At 32.6% G+C, this 24,981-nt stretch overlaps 1 protein-coding gene across 1 annotated transcript in view; it reads right to left on the reverse strand.

The window, feature by feature from the left end:
- Positions 1-10,693: 10,693 nt before the first annotated feature.
- Positions 10,694-24,981, reverse strand: part of GABRG1 (gamma-aminobutyric acid type A receptor subunit gamma1) — an 83,701-nt gene continuing 69,413 nt past the window's right edge. Inside the window, exons 8-9 of the mRNA XM_015138325.3 lie at positions 22,283-22,497; positions 10,694-11,864 (exon numbers count right to left, since the gene is read on the reverse strand). Of these exons, the coding sequence (XP_014993811.3) occupies positions 11,598-11,864; positions 22,283-22,497 (482 nt within the window). The 3' untranslated portion in view covers positions 10,694-11,597. The remainder of the gene's footprint in view (positions 11,865-22,282; positions 22,498-24,981) is intronic.

Raw genomic sequence — 24,981 nt, forward strand, 5'->3', positions numbered from 1 at the left:
CACAAAACATTAGATGTTGGCATGGATGTGGTGAACAGTGAACACTTCTACACTGCTGGTAAGATTGTAAAATAGTACAGCCACTATATAAAACAGTGTGGAGTTTCCTTAAATAACTAAAAGTAGAACTAACATTTGATCCAGCAATTCCACGACTGGTTATCTACCCAGAGGAAAAGAAGTAATTATTTGAAAAGGATACTTGCACATGCACGATTATAACAGCACAATTCACAATTGCAAAATTGTGAAACCAACCCAAATGTCCATCAATCAACAAGTGGTAAAAAGCCTGTGATTGCGATATATATATATATATATATATATATATATATATATATATATGAGAAGAACTACTAAGCCATAAAGAGGAATTAATTAACAGCATTTGCAGTGGCCTGAATGAGAATACTGGAGACTATTATTCTATGTGAAGTAACCCAGGGATAGAAAACCAAACATCATATGTTCTCACTGATATATGGGGGCTAAGCTATGAGGATGCAAAGGCATAAGAATAGTACAATGGACTTTGGGGACTTGAGGGTAAAAGCAGGAGGTGGGCGAGGGATAAAAGACTACAAATATGGTGCAGTGTATACTGCTCAGATGATGGGTGCATCAAAATCTCACAAATCACCACTAAAGAACATACCCATGTAACCAAATACCACCTGTACCCAATAACTTATGGATAAATAAATAAATAAATTAATTAATTAATCTGTAGACCCAGTTTAGTGATTACCGCTTTGTCTCCAATTCATCCCTGCAATCTTGTGCTTGGGCATTTAACATGTGGCCTTTGATTTTCCAGTTATATGGATTAAAGTAAATAATGTTGTTTATCCAATTTTTCAGAACCTTAATTAAATATTCTGTTTTCAGTCTTATACTGGACATGTGTATGCTGCTGACTCTGCACTCCAATGTTAGTGACCACAACAAAATATGTTCATAATAATGCTTTAGGGCTTAGTCTGGGTATGTGGAACCTGGATTCGTAGAGAGGCAATTTGCTAGAGTGCTCATGAGAATAGGCTCAGCCTGGCATGCCTGGGTTTAAACCCAGTTGTACCACTACAATCGCTGTCTCTGTGTCCTTGGTAGGCATGTCAACCACTACGTCGCTATCTCTGTGTCCTTGGGTAGGCATGTCAACCACTCTGTGGCCCAGGTTTCTCCTGTGAAAATAATAATGGTAGCTATTTCTTAGAGATGTTGTAAGGATAAAACTGGTTAATATAAATACAGTCCTTAGGGCACTGTCACATTTTTATTCAGCACTGGCTATGATTATGTTTTCTTATTGTCATATTAATTTTTGTGTTCCCATTCTTTATTCCCAAAAACCATTCCTTCTCATAAGTCCTCATAGAAAAACATATCTAACATGACTTCTATTCCCATTTCAATTTCATGTATTACAGTTATTTGTTAAAAGTGGCCAAATTAAATTTAAACTAGGATGTGTGTATGTGGTAGGTAAATGTTCAATTGCAGGGCCAATCGATAATATCAGCACACTTTGGTACATGCCCAATTCTGTTTTCTAAATAATTTTGTGCATATAGTAAAAACTCAGTACATAATATTTTACTCTATAAAAATTAATGATTCTTCTCTCACTTGAGTGTCTGTGTGCACATGCCTCCATAGGAAAAATTGAATAACTATGCACCAAAGTGAGAAATGAGTTGTATTACATTTATACCGAACTACATAGTCATCTTAGTAATTCTAGAACTTTCCATAAACTTTTATGAAATGCATCAAAGTTTCTATTTTAGTGTCAAGACAAGAAAAAATTAAAAAGGATTCTATTGTATTTAGTCCTATGATAGATCATAAGACTATTCATCAAAGTAAAATTACTAGGGCTAACGAAAGCCAACCTTTCAAGAAATGATCTGCCTACAGAGTTCAATCCAGTATCTATACACATAAAACCAGCTGCAAGATAAGCAATACAATTTAAAACAGTTGTTACAATTTCAAGTGAAATTGGTTGCTTCCATTAAGACTTCCTTTTATATAGAGGGGAAACGTACAGTGTGGCAATAAATTCATATTCATTTAAATTAGTGCCTAAATATAATGTGGGTAGTCTGCCAAGCACTCTTTGTTGCAATATTGGCTAAGAGGTGTTTAGAAAGTCTGGGAGGGTGGGTAATAATCATGGGTGATAGATACTGTCAAGAACTGAAGACAATAAGAAACTCATACAGTTAAAGTTGTAGGGAGAATACATTTTTAAAGGAGTTTTTTTGTATGAAATAGTACAGAATGCCCAATTACACATTTAAAAATAAGGAATACTGCCTTTGAGACGCTGATGAAAGAGGATAAAGAAGCACTAAAATTAAAATTATCACTTTTTATACTCTAGAATATTCTCTTGCTTCCCGCCATACCATCACTTAAATGGCTTACTCTTAATAATCTTTTACATCTCAGGTTAGCTTCTGATTAGTTAAGCCTGGATTTTTTTTCACCCATTTGGGCTTCAATTAAATTCCTCTGCATAGCTCATATCAGCTTGTTCATAATATTCTGGTTATTATTTGTTTTTTTATTTGATTCTAAATTATTTAGCCAGAAACTATGCCACTGTTATTGTTATACTCCTAGCAAGAAAGGAACAGCCAGGAAGACCAGTTTTTTTTTTTTTTCTTTCCTACAAATTGTCCAAGAAGGTATGTAATGTAGACCAAAATATATATTCTTGGCTAGCAGAACCTTTGGCAACACATGTAAACTTAAGAAATCTAGTAAATTAGTTTTTGGCTCTTACAACAAACATATGTCTCAAAATTTACTACATCAATGTGCCAAAAATTTTATTTGCCAGTATCCGAAAATACAGAGCCAGAGGGAAAAAGAACAGTCTTCTTTGATGCACCGGTCAAGCTTGCCAAGTCATCCTGGCTAAGCCATGGCTATAGGACCCTGTAACATGAAGCTGAGAATTGAGATTTGCTAGGGGTGCCTCTAGCTCCTGTTTTTCACGTAGGAGGAAAGTATATATGTGACCATAAAGTACACTAACTTTAATCTGTTCTGAATCCTAATAATATCCTGACATACTCTAAGTATTTCCATTTTCCCCTCCAAATCTTCTCTCCACCCTTCTGCCCTCTGTACTGTGTTCCAGAAAAGAGATGTATGGCTTAGATCAATGGTCCCCTTGCCATCTGGCTTCTGCTTAGGGTGTTCCAGTGGGAAGGACTAGCAGAAGAGCAGAGGGAGGAAATGAAGTCATGCCACTGGAATATTTGCTCCACAAGTTCCCTCCAGCAGCCTTATTGGAGCTGCCTATATCCTTAACTGATGAAGGCCACACTTCCTGTCAGATGTTGTTTTGCAGACAGAGTTTTTTGTTTTTGTTTTTGTTTTTTTTCCTGAGACTTAACTCTCCCTGACAATGGCTAGAGTGTAGTGGTGCAGTGGCGCACGATCTCGGGTCACTGAAACCTCTGCCTCCTGGGCTCAAGCGATTCTCCTGAGTCAGCCTCCAGAGTAGCTGGGACCACAGGTGTACACCACCAGGCCCTCGGCTAATTTGTGTGCGTGTGTGTGTGTATTTTGTAGAAACGGATTTTCACCATGTTGGCCACACAGCGTTTTATAGGTTTTTACAACTACTCCCTTCCCTTGGTCCTTTATCTCTACCTCCTCCTTTTGTAATTTGCTTCAGGATTCTGAAAGAGCCTAGGGGGATAACCCAACTGTAACTCTTTCCTATACTTTTGTTAAGTGTCCTTTCATTAAACCCTCCTCTAATTACATGACTTGCATGTCTGATTCTTCTGGGATCGTTACTAAAAAACACATAAAAAATATCTTGGGATGAAAACAAATTTTCATACCTTCTTTACTCATCCTTAAAGAGACAAAGTCAAGGAAGATGGGAGATATTATGTATGTGGTATAAATCATTTGAATTCTTTTATAATATGCCGTAAAACCTGAGGTTTGCCTTGTAAACACAGAATATATAAGCAAAAGTCTTGGGCTTGCTATGCGTAATATGGTGTAGGTCACCCAAGTTCCGTGGCTCATTAGTTTCTTCTTTGTCAGATGGAGGGCTTAATATTGGTACCTCATATTCCATAGACTTTGATAGTGGCCAACTGATATCACTAATATGAAAATGTTTGTACAGTAAAACAATATGCTAATATTAGTTATCAATGTTAACACAAACAGAGATCTTCAGTTTCAAATCTTTTTTATTATGATAGTAATTTGAAAAAATGATAGACTAGGTAATAATTGAGATTTTAGCTAAAGTATTTGAAGGCAAAAAGTAAAGAGAATTAAATACTAAAAATCAAATTCTCAGTATGAATGTAAGAAAATTTTAGTAGTGACTTGAATCAACATTCAGATATTTTATTTAAGGTAAACATTCAGTATAGCATGACTAAACTTCCTTACTCTATGGTGTTGACTTTAAGAGGCTCTCCTATTTTATTCAGAGTATACAATTTTTTTAAACAAACTACTCTTTATGACTATTTTAAATATAAATTTTAATAGTTGAAATGCACATGCTGAAATGCAAAAGAAAAGACTATAAGTAATGTACAAAGTGAATTAAATATTTATTCTGATGAAATTATTCATAAAGGGCTGCTTGGGTTTTAGTGCTGCATAAAAGTATTGTTAAAAGCAAGATTTCATATTGACACAAACAACTTTAATGGGAAAACATACCTTATGCTGCCTCAAGAGGGAAAACATTAAAATTACTTTAATATTTGCATTTCTCACTTTTCTTTCACTTAAAGTATCTTGTGTCAATTTTAGTGGTGACAACAACCTTCTCTCTATATTAACCTATTTTATCTACTTCAAATAATATTGAAATAACTATGAAGCATATATTTTCATTAATGAAACAGATTTATAATAATTTTTTACAGGTCTTAAAAAAGAGGGCATAGCTTTAATTAATGTCTCTTTGAGAGAAGTTAAGAGTACAGTGGATTTTTAATTGCATTACTTCACACCTTCAACGATGATCTTTTTCTTTTAAAGTTAAAAATTAAAAATATTAAAAATGTACTTTAAATACGTGGTGCTTGTTAATTAGTATAGTAAAATTTTTCTAAAACAATAGTTGGCAAACTTTTTTCTTCAAAGTGACAATGTGTAAATATTTAGACTTTATGGGCCATTTAATTTCTGTTGAAACTACTCAGCTCTGTTGCGATAACAAAAAAGCAGCCATAGACAATAGTGAATGAACAAGGTGATTGTGTCCCATTAGTCACTGCTATGGCCATAGTTTGCCAATATCTTTCTTTAAAAGTGAGTTCTCTATATTTTGAGTGAATATCAGGAGTAATTTTTAAGAACAGATCTAGTATATGTTGAAAATGTTTCAGCTGAAATGAAATCCACTTTAGAAATAAAGGATGAAAAGAGCATGCTACTATGCTGTTACTGAATAATATAGTGTTTTATGCTTTAGGCAAATAGAGTGGTCTGTTTTTCAGGTCTTTGCTTCTCTTTTGTGAAGGAAAGATGTTCTAGTGTTGGAATAAGTGCAGTCACTCTACCATCAGAGTCCTTCCATGTAAATGAAAGAGAAGGTCTTTACGGCTACAGGTACCTAAATCTAATTTTAGGTTACAGGTATATGAGCTTGGAGAATGTGTCCACTATACTGAGTCTCGGTCTTTTCACCTGTTAAATAGTGTTCTCTGCTTTGAAAACTAAGTTATTAATATATAATGCATTTGTAGTTCCAGACGTACAGCAGGTACTGCAGAAACAACAGTCATCCCCTGCCTTCTTCAGTGTTATGAAAATAGCATATCTGTTATTTTGGACCTGAGAGAAGAATCACAAACTTCTAAAAAATATTGTACTGTGGCAACAGGGAAGGGAGAACTAGGAGGATGAAGCAGAAAATATCTTATCTCTTGATTTTCTGACTTTTAATTTTCTTTCAGTAACTGTTCCTTCAAGTGGAATAGAGTTTTTTATAACATGGGATAGTTGGAATGATCTAGATATTCATCCTAACTAACATATATTGCTCTCACTGACACACCTACTGAAGAATACCTGGTCGTTCAAATCAGGGTAAAATCACAAATAGCTAGAATAATCCATTCATAGAGCAGTGAAAATCATGCATAAGCTTCAATTATCTTTACCTCAGATTTTCAAGTTAAATTCCTTTTCAAAAGTCTCAGTCAAGAAGAAACTTTTTAAGGCTCTTAATTGAAAAACAAATGTGAAATTACATGGATCAGAAATGAACTTCAATGCGAAAGCTATGATCACATACTCTGAAACAGTGAAGGGATATATCTGTATGAAAGCTACCAAGAAAGACACAATTTAAGAGAATGTGACTCTTTATTTATAACAAGTTACTGTTATGTTTTTGTACTATGGATCATGAGAGTAAAGAACACTGAAAAATTGAGACACCTTTGCCACAAAATTACAAATGTTCCTCAAAACAATGATGCAGTAGCAGAATAACAGAAGCCATTATAATCACAAGCCATAAAACTTTATTATACGAAGTGACTACACGCACTTAATGGATGCAAATAAGTGTTATTACAGTGAAGGATTGAAAACCAAACTATTTCCATTTAGGCAAATCATGTCTTAAAAGTCCACTAATTAGCCCTTTTTGCTTAACTGCATTTCAGTTATCACAGCCTTTACTATTCACACACTCAAAGGGTCCAGGTATGTTTTATTGTCAAACAACAACAATTCTTTTATTTATTCTGACAGAAATATTTCAGAAATTGTTTGAGGATGAGAAATCAACTTTCTGGATTTGTCTACACACAGTAGACTATTTCTACCCGCAATTATCTTGTTCTCTTTGTCTATATATATATATATATATATATATTTCTCAGTTAGAAAACTGGAAAACGTTATTTGAATAGAAAACCGTTTTAGTGAGGAACATTTTTAAAAAATAAGAATCTAGACAGATCACTTATTATTTACATTTCAGATTATTCTTCTTCATCTTTTTTGTGTGGAAAAGATAAATCAATAGGAAAAATAAGCCTTTGATCAAAATGGAACACGAAACAAGATTGTATGGCATCCAGAATTTCCTTGTGGTGTCTTTGTGCCCATCTCCATGCCAACAAGTGTCTACTACTGGATCCCTTCCACCCAATACACCATGTCTCTCAGTTATATTGTCTATTAGTCAAAGCTTAATATCTGCCACTTTTCTTTCTATTTGGGGCTATCTTCCCCCGTCTCCTCTGAAGACTTCTGTCATGAGAGTACTGATTTCATCCTCATATTAGCCACTATAAGCCTATATTTTTAACTGGCTTGTTATATTCCAAATGATCACACACAAATAAGATGAAACTTCTGCAGAAATTTTAATACTGTCTCTTTTGTACTCAAGTATCTCTGTGAACTTTTTATGACTTTATAATTTCCCCTAGTCTTCTGAAGTCCACATTTGTACTTCTCAGTTTACTGTTCTAACCTAACCTTTCATTGTCTTTAAATGAATCTTAACTTCCAATTACAATAGGATTTTCATTTGTGCCCATGCTTCTGTTTCTTTTTTCAAGCTGTTTACCCAACTGGAAATTGTGATCTCTGTCCCTCTCGCCTATTAATTAAATCTCCAACTCCCATCTCTGAACACATATCTTCCACAAAACCTTCCCAGAGTTATCCTCCCTTCCTTAAATTGTACAACTAATCCTCTCATCTTTCTGACTACATTATATGTTCCTTGAAAGTTCATCTTTATATTCCCTTTTGTATTTAGAACAGTACTTTGTACACAGAAAATGCTGTATAAATATTTGAATGAGGTTACCTCACTTCCGAAATGCAAACACAAAAAGTCAGAGCTGACCTTACATTAGCTAGAGCAATGTGGTCAATAGTGTTTGAAAACTCCATTTGGAAAGTCCTTGATAAAGATTTGGTTATGGTTTTTATAACTGTATAGAAGCCTGGCAAGATCTCCCTAGCAGTAAAAAGCAATATAGAATGTCCAACAGAAATGGCAATACCAAGTATGTCTGGCCATCATACGGTATAGCACGGAGAAGCTGAATAAATTTGATGATGTGAAGAAAACTAGGTAGGTCAGAAATAAATGTTTCTAATGAGACAAACAGTAAAGCCTTAAGAGTCTACTGGGTAACTTAAATCCCAGTGCTAAAACCAGCGAAATAATTTCAAATGTAGTATTTTGCTATAGGAAATTTTGCAAGAGTAAAAATAGGCACTGGTATAGAACTTTGAAAATATTATGCATGTACTTATTCATTTTGTTATACATTTACTTAAATACTGGTTGTTTATTTCAATCTACTAAAATCATCTTATTTAAAGCTCCTCTCTTGTAAAATCAAAGTATTTTGTTTATTTTTCACAAATTTTAACCTGGAACATAATTTCACATTTATAACTATGGGGCCCTTGGTGTGAGAGAACTGTAGCCCATTATTTTTGATGCTGAATTGGCATGAATGCAGATTTCAATTTTATTCTTGTTCTTGAGACACAAACGTTGTCTATTTTATGATGATATAGTAATGCCAGAATATAGAAACACAAACAAAAAAATCCTTATGATTGCCTTCATATTTATACACATTTATTGTGCTTTAATTTAAAGTTGATCAATTTTAAAAACTTATTAATGAAATATGTCTTTAACTTAAAATGCCTCCAATGAATTGTCTAATTCTCACTTATATCAAAACTTTAGACTTACCGGGAAATTTTTCCCTGACCCTGCTAAATTCTCAAGTATTTTATGTACTTTTTACTTTTTTTAGAACTTACTTGGGTTTACAAAAATTAATTTAAAATAAGCCTAATTTTGTCCGTGGAATTCAAAGATGAATAAAATGTTACCCTGTCATCATAAATCCAAAAGAATCAAACTATGCCAATCACATTTTCCCCTCTCAGAATTTCTAGATCCTGGTCACATATTTAGAGGTTAGGTTTATATGAACAAACAATTTTACAAATGATCCTATTTCTTGTGCTCCAGGTATCATTCCCATTTCTTTATATCTACTTTTGGGGTCTAAAAGTAAAAACATTTAAAGCATCCAGGAAATTCAAGTTCCAATTAATTCAAGAAATTATTATATAACTCCCCAGAGAAAAGAGGAAGATTTTTTAAAAATTATTTCTCAAGGTGGTGAAACTTATACTTGGAAGAGAGGAACAGGAAATGAACTGAATCAGCTTTGAAAAAAAAAAAAAAGCTGTATTTGATCTCTTGAAAAAGAAGTCTAAATGTAGTTTTACCTTTTTATTCTTATTTTTAGAAATAATAACATTTGTACACCATTCTTTCTGATCACACATTTAAATGAAACAGATCAAAGTACCACTTGCTTTGAAAACAAAGTGCTTTCTTGATGGTATATACAAGGAAAGGCATCTTTACAAATTTTATTTCCACTTGTAAATATTATCAACATTTAAAACCAAGTTAATGAAACACCAATGAGAAAATCAAAGCTATTTTTTTTATATTACATAGAGTTGCGGTTCTGAAGGCAAAACTATTTATATCAAGCACTTTTAAGTATTTTAAAATATAGTCATGCTCAGATACACTTGAAAGAGTCCCAAAATCAAAACTGTCTCATGATAATTAGTAAGCTATAGCTTCAAACATGAAAATAGCCACACAATATTTTAGTAAAGTACTTTATTCTTTATGAGTACTTTATTTTTTATTTATCCTTAAATGAATGCTCACTTTAAAAACATCCATCAGTACTCAATGTTATTAAAATGAATGTATGGATAATCTGTAAATGAATATATACATGGCCAAAGTTTAATTTGGCTGTTCATTCAAGAAAAAGCAGGGTCAGTGGATATTGGGCATTACCATTTGATTCATGCTTTTTTTTTTTTTCAGAAGTTTATGAGCAAGTGAAAAAAATTAGAGTTAGCTTGGAACACACAGTAAACTATAAATAAATAAATAAATAATTTAAAAACTATATATTTCCAATACATGTGTATAATCATGCCAGACATTCACTAACCATGTAGCAGAATTATAACATTAAAAACTAGAGTGACAATTGCAGAGGTGACAGGTTCCCTCTCAAACCTTAAGTAAGATAGGCTGTGATCATAAAACTCTTCATCATGATCATTGGTCTTGGCAACAGAAACAACATTTAAAGGTTATTTCCAGGCAAAACCTGTTTGTTCTCCAGAAATTTATGTGATGAATCTTATAAACAATTGATATGTCAAGCTACTTACAGGATTATAATGATTGAAGCCTAAATTTAACTCTCTGTTTAAAAAAAGAGGCATTTTTAAAACTATTAACTGATAGATTTTACATCCAGTGAGACGCTAAGAATTTAGAGAGATCTCACACTCATGTTCATAAAGATGCCTCTAACAAAACTCCCTCTTTAAGATGATTTTGAGGCTGCCCCCAGTTTCTAGAAAAAAATAATATTATAATAATGTATAATGTAGTTGCAAAACTGACAGGGTCCAAAACTTTGGAGCTGGAAGAAGCAATATGTAATGCAGGCCAAAAACTGTTTTCTGAATATTACTAGTCTAAAAACAATGCTAATAGCACATATTTAAGATTTTGTCCTCAATATGACCTGCAATTCAGTTTTCCAGGTAATAATTTTTTAACCACATGAGTAAATACAAGCACCGTTCCTCAATATTTTTATTTTAGGGACTGCAACACTTTCATAAAACATAAAGAAAAGAAAATTTCTCTCTGCATTTAATTTGCATTAATTTGCATTTGCAGATTTTAATATTTCATTGTTAACCTCATTATACATTATAAATGCTATGAAGCAGAGAATAAAATGGTTAGATTTTACCTGATTTTTTCCATCTTACATTCTTAAAAAATGACTGGTGGCTTCTTTCCAAGTTTGCAAATCACCAAAGTAAATGTAACTGGAGTTCTGTTTAATATTGTGCCAGAAAATGGACTGGACTAAAAGACAGGTAAAAGTTGACCTTTTCATAAGTCTTCTGTAATTGATAGGTTAAAAATAAATCAATTTCTTCTTGGGAATACAATATCTTGGAAGCAAATCCAAGAAAACTATGGCTTTATGTTATCAACTAACTGTATTTCAGGCAGGGCAAGCAAAGGAAAAGCAAGAAAAAACAAATTAACAATCTTTTTTCTGGCAAAAAAGTTGCTACATAAATATTAGTCATTAGTCTCACATTACAAAACAATTATAGTTTATATTTAAACAAAATATGTATTAAAATAATTCCATCTTTAAAACATGAATCATAGAACTTAAACATTCAAAATTATAACAACATAGAAGTAAATTAAAGAAAATTTAAATAAAAATAGGTGAGTATTTTAATCTACTGCATTTTGCAACTAATCAGTTTCATGTAAATTAGCCTGAAACCTGCTACTTTATTTACTTCTGAAGGCCTTAACATAGTTACAATACTACTCACATTTTAACCATTGTTTTCTCTGCATTTTAAATTTAAACTTCAAGTTACTGAAGGACAAAAGATTCTATTGAATTTAGTCAAACTTCTTTTGACTTTTGCTTATGAAGTAGATTTTATAAGTAAAGATAGCCAACCCAATAAACCAAGTTGAACAAGGCAAAAGCTGTTGGGAAAAATATTCTAGAATAAGAGTCAATTTTGGCAATGCGTATATGTATCCTTCCTTCCCTCCAAGATCCTGTTCTGCAGTCTTCAAAGCAACAGAAGAAGCTGGCACAATCTTTGCCCTCCAAACACTGATACCCATAATCTTCTTCTTGTGGCACAGAAACACTATTCATTGGAATCAGAGTGGATCCAGGATGGAGACCGGGAGTCATCTGGTCAAAATAATAAATGAATGTTTGACACCAAAAAAGTAGCATAAGGAAAGATCAATTTGCTCCCTTAACACAAACTCTGGGAGACTGATAGGTAATGAAAATAATCTTGATTTCAAAAAATCCAGTATTTTCAATTATAACAAGTTTTATATTATAATTTGCTTTGTAACAGAACATTTGCTACATTCTAGTATGCAGAAATGAAACACCTCTGAAAAATAAAATATATTTTTATACCTTTAGAAAGTTGACCCACCAACATATCATTTACCTTGGATCTGATTCTAAAATAAAAATGAACCGTATATTCTAGTTTACATTAAAACATTAACACTGCTATACACGTCTTTTTTTTGCTATTATATATTATTTGTTTTCTTGAATAAAAATGAGAATAAGTAGCAAAGAAAACATTTTGATAATGCAAAAGTTTTGTGAAGATATGAATGGACAAAAAAAAGTTATGGGGTTTGTGATGGGTAAGCACAAGGCACCATATTTGGGAAAGAGGGATGTGTAGTAATTAAAAGCTCAGACTTGGGAACAATTGGAGTTCAAATTCTGCTCATTCTACCAATGTAGCTGTCTTCACAGCTGGAATTATATTTGCACCTAATTTCTGTGACAGTTATGATAAGCAAATTTCATGGCTTATGTAAAATGATCAATGCTTCATCATGCTCAGTAATAACAGTTACTATTATTAACAGCTTTATTTGGAACATGTTAAATTTTTATAATACTTGATTTTGAATAATACTTAAATAATTAAAGAGTGAAAGTATTATTCTTTGACTTCTATGTTTTCTTCTGTACAAAAGTGGCATTAAAAATATTGTAGGTTTGCTTGATTGTTAAATTGGATGATGGACATAAAACACTAAGTAAAATACTTGAAACATAGCAAGTAATCACCTGCCAGTAGGTAACAACATTACTGTTGTAGTTGTTACTGTTTATTCCTGATGAGGCTATATCACAATTAATTATGAAATTCATGCTAAGATAAACATACAAACATTAATAATAGCAACAACAAAAAAGTCCTAGACCACATAAAAATGTTATTGGAAAAAAATTAATGACTCCTTTAATAAGCTGGCAAGTAATATATGAATATTTCAGCTTTAGTAATTCTTCATTTTTCAGAACTCAACATATTTTGAGGGTTATCTTAAGATGTGAATCTTACAACTTACTGTATTCAGCAATTTCACTATCTAAACACTAAATCAGTGCCAATTTTATAAAAATTGTTTTAACCGGATCTTACATCTTTTCTCATGCAAATGTGAGTTACATGCTCTCATCCTAAATTTTGAAATAGTCAGGTCAACAAAATTAAATATTTTCTGAAAAACATTTTTACATTTATATACGAAAGTTTAAAATTTCTTACAATGTGAACCTATATTCATGTCCATTTTATTTCTAAAAAGAAACATAGAATCCAAGTCACCAAATATTAAAAATCCAGTAGATGCAAAAGGAAGCAAATATTCACATCTAGTGATACTTTCAAAAGATTAAAACATCATGCGGGTCACAATATTCATATTAGAGACAAATGTGCACCTTGAGGATAAGGAGAAATGCCCTAAACACAAAAAAGTTCATGATTAAACTTGCTTAGCTATATCATAAAGAGCAGAGGCAGTATCTTATTAAATGTTAATGACAGATCTTTTGTGGATGGAACTTGGGGATAGTTGACTACATCCCTAAGTTTTAATGGAGCACTAAAATCATGTTAAAAAAAAGGGGGGGGGGGAGATGAATTGGTACCTATTTCCTTGTCACTTGATACTTGAATAGCATTGGCTCTTATGCTAATCAGAATGAAAATTAATTTTAAAAAATTGTTAGGAGGCAATTTTAAGATTATGTGGTAGAAAACACATTCCATATATGAAACAGCATAAATGGAAATATCGTGTGTTTTTCAGAGGATATTAGTTTTTCATGAGAGAAATTATGACATTTTTAAATGCACTAAAATGAAGAAAAACTGCAAGTGGTTTGTTTAAAAAAAGAACTAATCTCTGGTGAGCAGTGTCATGGAGAGTTCTATTGCAAATATATTTTAAATTAGCAGTTTTCTAGATTTTTGCCGCCTCCACCCCCATCCCCTCAAAATTCAAGTTCACGAATTGAAATAAACTACACATCAATGAATGATGAAAGTAAACAGAAATGGACATAGAAATGCTGAGAAAAATAGACAAAAATCTAACACAATATCAGTAAAACAAAATATTGATGAAACCCAGATTTCTGACCTTTAAAACACTGAGAAATTAATCAGAAAAATATATACATTCCAAGTCTTATTTATCTGAAATGCAACTATGCCACCCATCTTTTAATTCCTCAAGTATAGACTTGCTTTCCCCAAAAACATTAAAAAATTATAAATATTAAAAGATAATTAAATTTAAAATAAAAAAATAAACACTAAAAATAATAAATCAGTTAAAGCAATTTAAAAAGTAACAACATAATTGAATAGAATATTCTACTTTAAATAAGTTTTTAAAATATACTTTTAAAAAATTTCAAAAATTACTAAGAATATAGCTTAGCTTGCTATTTTGAGAAACTCATCCCATTTCCACTATTAAGGATATATCTTAAAGCACCAAAATATACTAATATCAAACAAATGCGAAGTGATAAATAAATCAGTATTTACATACAATTACTTATGCCATCTGCTAATTATTATACCATCTGCTAAAATTACTAAATATTAGTAATATGAATAGCAAATATTATTTGATGATTATATTATTATGAAAGACTGACTATATAATATTACTAATTTCCCATTTAAAATACTGCACGTGAAAATGCCAAACTAAGCACTGTTTATTCCTCCTTCACAAAATCCTGTTTAAGTTGGATGTTCAAAAATTATAGATTATACCATTAACATTGAAAAATCAACAGGAGAAGGCTGGGCACATTGGCTCACATCTGTAATCCCAGCACTCTGGGAGGCTGAGGCGGGAAGATTTCTTGAACCCAGGAGTTTGAGACCAGCCTGGGCACCATGGCAAAACCCTGTATCTACAAAAAGAGGAAACAAAAGAAATTTAGCTGGGTGTAGTTGCATGTATTTGCAATCCCAGCTATTTGGGAGGCTGAGGTGGGAGGATGGCTTGATCTCAAGAGGATGAGGGTGTAGTGAGCTGTGATTGCACCACTGCATTCCAGCCTGGGTGATGGAGTGAAACTTTGTCTTAAAAAAAAAGAAAAAAATTCCAGGAGGTGAAACTTGGTGATGAGGAGCTGCCGATCAGCATTTAGAATTCCTGATAAATTTCTGAAGTACCAAAAGCAGACGGAAATAGGCCAACGGATAAAGCAGACCGAAAGAAGATACATCTCACAAAGGCTCAGTAAATGAAAACATGACTGTGAAATCTACTCTTCCCATCAAAATGTCAGAGACTCTTAATATAAGGAAGGAAGAATGGGAGTAATGAATAGGATGGAAAACATGGTGTTAGCTAAATGTCCACCTCCAGATCAGCTGCACTCCTTTGAACTATAGCTCACCTACTGTGCATGTAGAGAATAAAGATGACGATGGTTGGCGTTCACTCAGTCTAAACTCTATAACTTCTAAAAATGAGAAGAACCTTCCACTATCCCAGGAGAAAGGTTAGGGCTCTTGATGTTGGAACTGGAATGTCCTAGTATTGTGCCATCATCTTATTATTTAGAATGTATATGTGTATATTTGGAAGGAATCAGATGTCATGCCCCACAAACACATGTATGAAAGTAAAATCCAATGGCTACAAACTTGACAGTTACATACCAAACTTACTGGGCCTATTTGAGGAGCAATCGTGAAGACGTTTTGAGGTAAGTGAACAATACAAAGGAAAAAAGTGAAAATGAACAGCCGGAATTACTGATTCTAATATTTTAATAAATATGAGAATATATATCTAGTTAGTCCACTCAGAACTACTTGAGGAAGTAATACATCCACTTAAGGAAAAATGAACAAAAAACAGTTAGAAAATAAGACCTCTCTGAAATTCATAAAGTTATTGTAAATTTTTAATAAGCTAAAAATTTTAAAATGAAATCTTGAAAAAAACTGCTCATAGTATGGAAAAATGGCTTAAGATATGATAAAAAGAAAATCTGGAATATATGCTGAACCTAGGAAGTCTAAAATCTAACTACCAGCAGTTTCCAAGGAGAAAATAGAATTAAATTGGAATGAAGAATTGATAACATTCTCAAAAATAACACATACGAATATTAAGTAATGAGGAAATGAAAGAGGTCAAAACACAGAAAATATATGAATCCTTAAGAATTTTTTTACACTGTATAAAGCGCGATGAAGAAAATTTTCAGGTAAGAAAAGAAAAAATTTTATCTGTAAAGAATAATAAAATTGGCACTACAATTAATCACAATAATGAATTCAGAAGTAGAGATTTAAATATATTATTTAAAGTTTTAAAATTAATCAAGTGCCAGACTAATTTTTTGTATTTCTGTAGAGATGGGTTTCACCATGTTGGCCAGGATGGACTCAATCTCCTGACCCTGTGGTCTGCCCACCTTGGCCTCCCAAAGTGCTGGGATTACAGGAGTGAGCCACCGTGCCAAGTCAGTAACTATTAATAGCAAGTTAAAATACTGAGAAGGTAATTATCACAAGAATGTGAAAACAGAAATGGTTACAATGTAGTTGCTTCTTAGATTTGGTTCAAAATGTTCTAGGTAGAATATTTTCTTTATTTGTACATTTATGAATTGTTCTATTTGTTTATTAGTTTCAACCGTGCTCCACTATTACTGTTAAAATTAATTTTTTTTAATGGGAATTTTACTCAATGATTAATCTGGTCCTTTTCGGCTGTAATAATCTATGATGTTTTAAATAGAAATATAAATATTAAAGAGTGTTCTTTGGAAGCCAAGGTAGAAAAAAGAGCTGTTGTTGGTGGTATCTATACACTTCAGGGAAGCATCATGTGGCCATTGTCACAACTGGTACTAAATGATTATTCTATCTATTGAAAACATCCCACTATGCACCGACTCTTTACAATTGTTTAAGTAACCTTCTTGCTGTATTTCACATTTCACCAATATGACATAATCCTTCCTGGGAGCTTTGCCAAATATTATTATAAGAAAGAGTCTTTATAAGTTGTGAAACTGTGGATTGATACAGCTTTTCATTATTTTAGTACTCTGAGAGGTAGACAAATGTTTATTCAATAGGCATGCACTGACTGAAATGAAAATCTTCTCTGCTGAAAAGGAGCTGTGGGTGAGGACTGTGGTATGGGGCAGGGCCAGGGGGAACCAAACACTTGCTATGCATTATTTTCATCCCAATATCTTGATTTCAGCTTTTAGTATTATATTACTTCTGGAACAATTGCAATAGTCTTCAAATTTATCTCCCTGCCTCTTTTGTCATCCAAGTATATACTGTATACTACTTCTAATTATCCTCTGAAAACATACATAGAAATATACCATCCTGCTTAAAAACGTGTATAACTTGCCAGTGCTAACAAGACAAAATGTAAATTCCTAGCATGGCTTTAAAGATTTTGTAGTACCTGGCCGTAAACCACTCTTCTATCCTCAACATAGGTTATTTTCTTTCCTAAGATTCCTATTTTCAAGACAAAGATTACCCAATAGCACTTTCTGTGATGACAATGTTCTACATCTACACTCTTCAATATGATAGCCATAAGTCACATGTGTCTACTGAGCACTTGAAATGTGACTAGGGTTACTAAGATACCGAATATTATATTTTGTTTAATTTTAATTACTTTAACCCAACCTATCTATATGTGGTTAGTGGTTATTATATTGGACAACATAGCTTGGGACGTATACTAGTGTACTTTTTTGTTCTCACATGTAAGGCTCAGCCCAGCTGACATAGTTCCCTGTATCTTAAATGTTCTTCCTAATTTGCTATCTTAAAAACTGCAACTATTCTTCAAAAAATTACTTCAGTGAAGCCATACTTTCTCTGGAATTTTCCCTGCCAAACTTCCATTAGCTTACATGCTTTATGAATGAATTATTTACACATGAAATGAAAGGAATCCTCTCCTCTCCACAAGATTCTTTTCAACACTGTGTGCCTGTTCAGTGTTTCACAGGCCATATTACATGAAGTCTGAAGACTGCCTGGGATGCTAGGCATAGGCCACATAGGTCTGGCTTTATGATACTTGTCTGTTTCCACAAGAACAGTTTCTTTAAAAATGCATTTTATGTTTTTATAAAAAATAAAAAAATAAAAATATTGTTATTTAAAAATAATAAAACATCATATATATATATATATATGTTGTAAAAATACCCTGCTTCTGTAAAAGTATGAGACATTATTCATCTAATTGTTAATTCCCTCACAGAGTCTTTGTTTAATTTTGATTTTTATCTTGGACTGTTATTTATATTGCATCTTATTATATTTGTATTTGCGATGTATTTTTTCACAACTGGATGTAATCATCCCTCAAAGCAAAGAACACGTTCTCTTTTTTGTCTCCATAGTGTCTTAGCTGGAGAAATAAATTTCTATAATTTCACATCTTAATAAAATCAGGAAACTAAAAATAAGTAAGTTCCTCCTCAAATCGCTATAGCAGAACTGTGAAGTAGGTGCAACATGGTTTTCTGAGATTTCTGATAGCCTATGGGCTGAATATTCAAGTTTCAACATAAACTACTCTTCAATTGGCAATGGCTGGTTTATTACTAGTGCCTTTCTATGGCCTTTATCTCTTGCATAACATGTCTTGATTCCATAGTTCAACATATTTAAGTTAACTTTTTAGATTTTCTTGAAAATAAATGTTGACACAAATACACCTGAATTACATACTTACCAATTAGTAATAAAAATATATATTGGATGGGCGTATGAAACAATCCAAAATGTCATTGACATGTACAATAAAATAGAAGGAAGAAAAATATGATAACAGAATAGAGAAGGAAGGAAGGAAGAAAGGAAGGAAGGAAGACAAGAAGGTAGGAAAGAAGGGAAGAAAAGGGAAGGAAGAAAGGAAAGGCAAGGAAGGAAAAATAGAAAGCGAGCATAACAGACAAATGAAAGAAAGAATGAGAGAGAGAGAGCAAGAGAGAGAGAGCAAGCTGGTTCAATATTTCATGTGGAGAGTAAGTTTAAAAGGGTGTTTATCAATTTATATTTTAGGGTGTTCATTGAAGGTAAAAATCTATTTTGTTCAAGTATTATCTCTTCCAAAGAAAAAAATCTGAACATTCTGAGATTCTCCGTTAAGCAGTCAACAAGATGTCAGGAAAAGGATTTTAATTTTGCTTAATAACAGACATGTTGACCTTTCAACAGCTCTCTAGCCAAAATATTGCATCCCAGCCTGACTATAGCCCTAAACAATTTTTTTTTTAAAAAAGAGAAAATGCTGGATTTTAAACTACTCTGAATTTTATTTTTTGTGTGTGCCATAAACTGTAGCTTTTATTTTTTATTTTTTATTTTTATTTTTATTTTTATTTTTTACTTTTGAAATCAATTTATACAAGCATTATTAAAATAGATTATTAAGCCTACAAGTGTAGACAAGGTTCAAATGAGATCACAGAAGGTCAGTAAAATTGCTGATGTTTTCTTGTTTTCTTACATTAAAAGAGTTTTTTTTCCAGTTATATGTGACATTCAGTATTTGAGGATTAGAGACAAGACTGTACACATTTTTTTTTAATTATTATTATTACACTTTAAGTTCTAGGGTACATGTGCATAACGTGCAGGTTTGTGTGCCATGTTGGTGTGCTGCACCCACCAACTCGTCAGCACCCATGAACTCGTCATTTACATCAGGTATAACACCCAATGCCATCCCTCCTCTCTTCCCCCTCCCCATAATAGGGCCCAGTGTGTGATGTCCTTTGTAGGGACATGGATGCAGTTGGAAACCATCATTCTCAGCAAACTATCACAAAAACAGAACACCAAACACCACATGTTCTCACTCATAGGTGGGAATTGAACAATGAGATCACTTGGACTCTGGAAGGGGAACATTATACTCTGAATTTTAATAAAGAAAATGGGGATATTAAAGAAAAGACAAAGAGGAAGAGAGAGAGAAAGCAGGGAAAGAGGGGGTGAAGTCACAAATATTTAACACAGGCTTAATGGCAAGATGCTACAACATCTTGCATCCAAAGAAAAATGTGGATTCCAGAAGCTCTTAAATAGAGAATTTGAGACAACAGCAAACAGAATTGCCTATTCCTTCTAAAAGTACATTCTGATTTACCTGATTAGCAATACCATATGGCTGTACACTGAACCATGCAAGGAGTCAGATTTGATTACTGATCCTGGTTTTTCACTCAAAATATCGTTTAGGACTTAAAGAGCTCATAAAGCACATAATTGAACAAAGAAAAGAGACTATGAAACTTCATTATGAATGGCAATAAATAAAATATTTTTGGTACTCAAGTAGTCAATTATAATATGTCAATTTAACTGTTGCTATTTGCCATTTAGTACTTCAATATTATCATTTGATTTTTGTTCTTTAGCTTTCCATAATTAGTAGTTTGCGACCTGGGCTTGATGCTAAATTTGAAAGACTTAACATATGGATTAAAAAAAATAACTATTCTAGAGCAATTACTAGATTATGGAAGTCCTTAATAAATAGTTGATGAATGACTGAATGGCATCATAAGTTTAAAGTCTACACTAGAATAATCCAGCTCTCTTGAGTACATGTGCCATTGGAACTGTGGCTGAGTGTACATGATCTGCAGTCAAACAGATTATCTACTGTCCTAGAGTAGCCATGTTTTGGTTGTGTCCCTCAGTAATATAATAGTAGTACCTAAATTATTTATTCTTAGAATTAAATTAGAGAATGGATGTGAGATTGTACATTGCCTGGCCTCTATCTTAGTTATTTTTATTCTAAACATTTCCATTGAAAATTTCCAGAAATAAAACTTTCAAGGCAATAATCCAACATAGATGTAGATGAGTAAATGATAAAATGGAAAATCCAGAGAAGATGCATAGCTTTCATGAAAGGAAAATAGTAGAAAGCATTCATTTTTCTTTATCTGAAAATTTAACAATAGATATTACAGTTGACTTCTGATTTGTCCATTCGGGAGACAAAACATCCTATGAACAAAAATGACGTGAAGTTGATGGAATCATGGGCTAATTCTACAATGCAAATTATCAAATTTGTACTGCTAGCAATGTGCTCTGCTTTCTTGGAATATTGTGGGTTTCTGAAAGAAAAATACACCTGGTTTATCTCTTGGAATATAACATGAAAAGTAAAACATAACTTAAAAGTATAGCAGAGTTTTATAAAGAAACCAATGAAAAAAGATTAGGGAAAAATGCATTGACTCCTAGAACTTTAAAAGCTAGATAATAGGGAAAATTCATTATATATATTAAGGGAGGCTTACAAGCTTGCCACTAATGCCTGGCTGTTTGATCCATTTCTCACTTATTTGAATATTTTGAAACAAATCTTTGAAAGAATTTACTGAAATTAAATGTTTTCTTGTTAATTTTAGAAAAATAAATGTCTACTTTTCTAAGCCCTATGAGAACAGGATATATAAAGGAAGGGTCACAAGCTTGAGCTCTGGTCTGTGTCTTGGATCTTTCGCTTACTAAGGCTGTTCTTGTGCAAATCATTGAACCTCTACTTAGAGGGTTGCTCTAAGCATACATGAAGTCATGCATGTAAAATGCTCTGCAGAGTGTCAGGAACATTCAACATGTGTTAGATATTACTTTCATGTTGCTATAATTGATAATATAAAGCATAATCATAGTCAATAATCCCATACATTAGTATATTAGAATCAGTAGAATCCATTATAACAAATTAAACTTGATGTAATATAAGTTAAGATAATCATTGGATTGAGATGGGAGATTAAAATAGTACAAATATACAAAAACAAAAAAAGAACGTTGTGATCATGACTTTTAAAAACAGCTGGATACTACCATTAAAGAGGAATCTTCATCACTAAAAGTAAGGTAAGTTTGTTAGAAATGCAAATCCTAACACAAAAATCGAATCAAAGGTAAATCACAAATAATGTTTGAGGTACAAAGAATCTACCACTGTGGGAAAATTTAGGCCATAATGAGCCACTCTGTACACAGGGGATCCAATGGGAGATATTTAAAAAACAGAAATACACTTTTTTTTTTGGTGAGCGATGTTAGGTACTCCAGTTTCATCTTAACTTTATTTGTCTTTGGTTATGGGTCTCAAGTGTCCCTATTTCTGTAAACAAACACATAAATATTCAAAAGAGTATCTCTAAGTAAGTCAAGGTTTATAAAATAGAAATTTTTCTTTTTAACATACCGAGGCTTTATTTTTTAGCTTTCTGTCTTTAGTAGCAGTCTTTCCTTTTTTGTTGCTGGTAAAATAATGCAAGGTTCCATATTCCATCAAGGCTGCAAAAACAAAAATGAAACAAACAGAAACAAAGAGATCCATCGCAGTCACATAAGAAACCTTAGGTAAAGACTTCCTGGCAATTGTACTCAGGGTTGTCATAGTCAGAACTGTAGTGATACCTATGGAGAGAGGAAACAAAATAGGAAATGAAAAATAATAGACCACATTTATTATTCCATCTGATTTGGCAATTTTGTGAGTGAAATTAAACAATGGAAAAAAATATGATTACTAGTAATTTACAGAAATAATTATTGGTAGCCATAGCTACATTGTGTCCAATGTGCTCTTTGTTTCTGTGAGTTCTAATCATTTAAATTACTGCGGAGAACAAGTTGACTCCCAATATCCTTTCTTCCCTTCCTTCATTGTAATAGAATATCAAATATTTAGCTGGCATGTGGTTGCCCAAAACAACTTTATTTGCCATCTCTCTGCAGCTGAGTGTGGCCACGGGCTGAGATCTAGTCAAAGGCAACCAAGTCAAGAATGTAAGCAACACACAATATCCTAAAGACAGCATTAAAGAAACAAGGAATGTCTTTCTTTCCTTCTCATTGCCTTCTGCTGGAATACAATCGCCAGACCAACCGCACTATCTGAAAACATTAGATAATATTGGGAATTAAAATGACTCACAATACAGGAGAAAGCTAGAAGGAGCCTGAATTTCTCATACTGTAATGCATTGTATCACCTTGAAATACCAACCCTTAGACTTCACATAAGCAACAGATATTCTTCTATCTAATTGAAGTGACAGTGACTTGGCATTTCCCACCATACATATGCAGTCAAAATTAATCCAAACTAACATAGCTTTTTGTTATATAATAACTTGAGTTAAACCTACTTTTTAATCTCAATGTTTAAGTGAGGAATACTGGCACAGTTATATCAAGGGAATACTGCTTTGAAAGCACAGAGTAAATGCTTTTATTTTTGAGAAGTCAGCATGTATAATTGGGATTTCCCCCAGGACCCCAACCCTGCATGTGTATCCTTGAAGGGATCTGTTTCTCATCAGTCTTCGTGTGGTTCTTACCACTATTAATCTTAGGTCTCCTAAATTACAGATGCACATGCTATATTTCTTTTAGCCTAAACTTCCATAATCCTCATTCTTTTTCGCAGCAAATATGGTCCCATGAGCAGAATTGTTTACTCTCTTAAAAGTACTAAATATAATGCTAAATGCTTCTTAATTTGACCAATATTTATAGAGTGGCAACGTCTATGATGAAAAGTAAATCAAAAACAGCTGCAGCAACAGTCTCTTTGGTATAGTGAAGGCAATAACCACCTCTTCCCCTCATGTCTCCACTGAAACATACCCTAACAATTCTACTCACAAGCCTGTCGTTTCACTTTTATAATTTCTTAGGATTGGAGAAAATATTAAAGTCGATACAGTTGTGATGAATTTGGAATTATGAGACAAATTTAGGTTTAATCTCTGACTCTTCTACCTATTAGCTCTCTGATCTTAACAGTTTTTCAACTCCTTTGTGCCTCTCATTCAAAAAACAAACACACACAGTAATATCTTGCTTTGTACTTGTAGTAAATATACACAAAAGATACTTAATTTAATTATTTGTCTATTTTTTAAATTTCCAAATATACAAAGCCATTATCAGTTATATTATTTTTATTAATTTTTAATTTACTTCCTTTTTTGTTAGAAAATATACTCTGAAAATTTTAGTGTTTTGAATTTTAGTAATATCTTGTTTAATGATCCATATGCACTTGAAAATATTGTGTGCTCTGAAGTTAGGTGTAGTAACCTATAAATATCAATCAGGTAATGTATTTATGATAATTTCAAAGTTTCTATATCCTAATTAACTTTTTCTTGTAATTCTGACAATGAATGAGAAAACACTAATGATTGCAGATTTGCTAATTTTTCCCACTATTCCTTACAGCTTTTACTTCAATTATTTTGAAGCTAAATATATATTTTAAAGGCTTTGTTATGGAAAAGGCTTAAAAAATAACATATACAATTCTTCCTTTCCCTCATCTCCCACACAAGCTTATTAAATCACATTGTTACCATCGTCAGCCCAAATAGGTTTCCAAAGTGTTTCTTGCCTCCACAATTATGTCTTCTATCTAAAAAGTCTTAAATCCTAAGCGTGGTTTCGTTATTATCCATGACTGCAATAAATTTTACTTTATTAAGTTTCTGTTACATTCTTTTTTAATAAGGCAAACAAAACTAACCAGAACTTTGCTTTCAGACATTTATTTAATTTAGTAATTATTATCACTGCCATTACCTTGAGAAGAACATGGTGGATTTTCTATGAAAATATTTCTGAGTCCATTAGAATAAAAAACATTTAGGATATTAGCAGGATATTGAGAAAACATTTTGGATATCATTGTTATTTTCTCCATGGCTTCCCCTACTCAAGATACTACAATAATCTCCCATCACATTTGAAATAAAATTTAAAGTCCTTAAAACGGCCGACAAAAATTTACATGATCAAACTATTGGCCACTTCTCCAAATTCATTTTCTGTGACTATTCATTCAGCTCCAACCATATTTGTCATCTTTCTGAACCCCAAAGCATGGCATAGCAGGAA

This window comes from Macaca mulatta, chromosome 5 (assembly GCF_049350105.2).
Source record: "Macaca mulatta isolate MMU2019108-1 chromosome 5, T2T-MMU8v2.0, whole genome shotgun sequence".
In the NCBI taxonomy this organism is placed as follows: Eukaryota; Metazoa; Chordata; class Mammalia; order Primates; family Cercopithecidae; genus Macaca; species Macaca mulatta.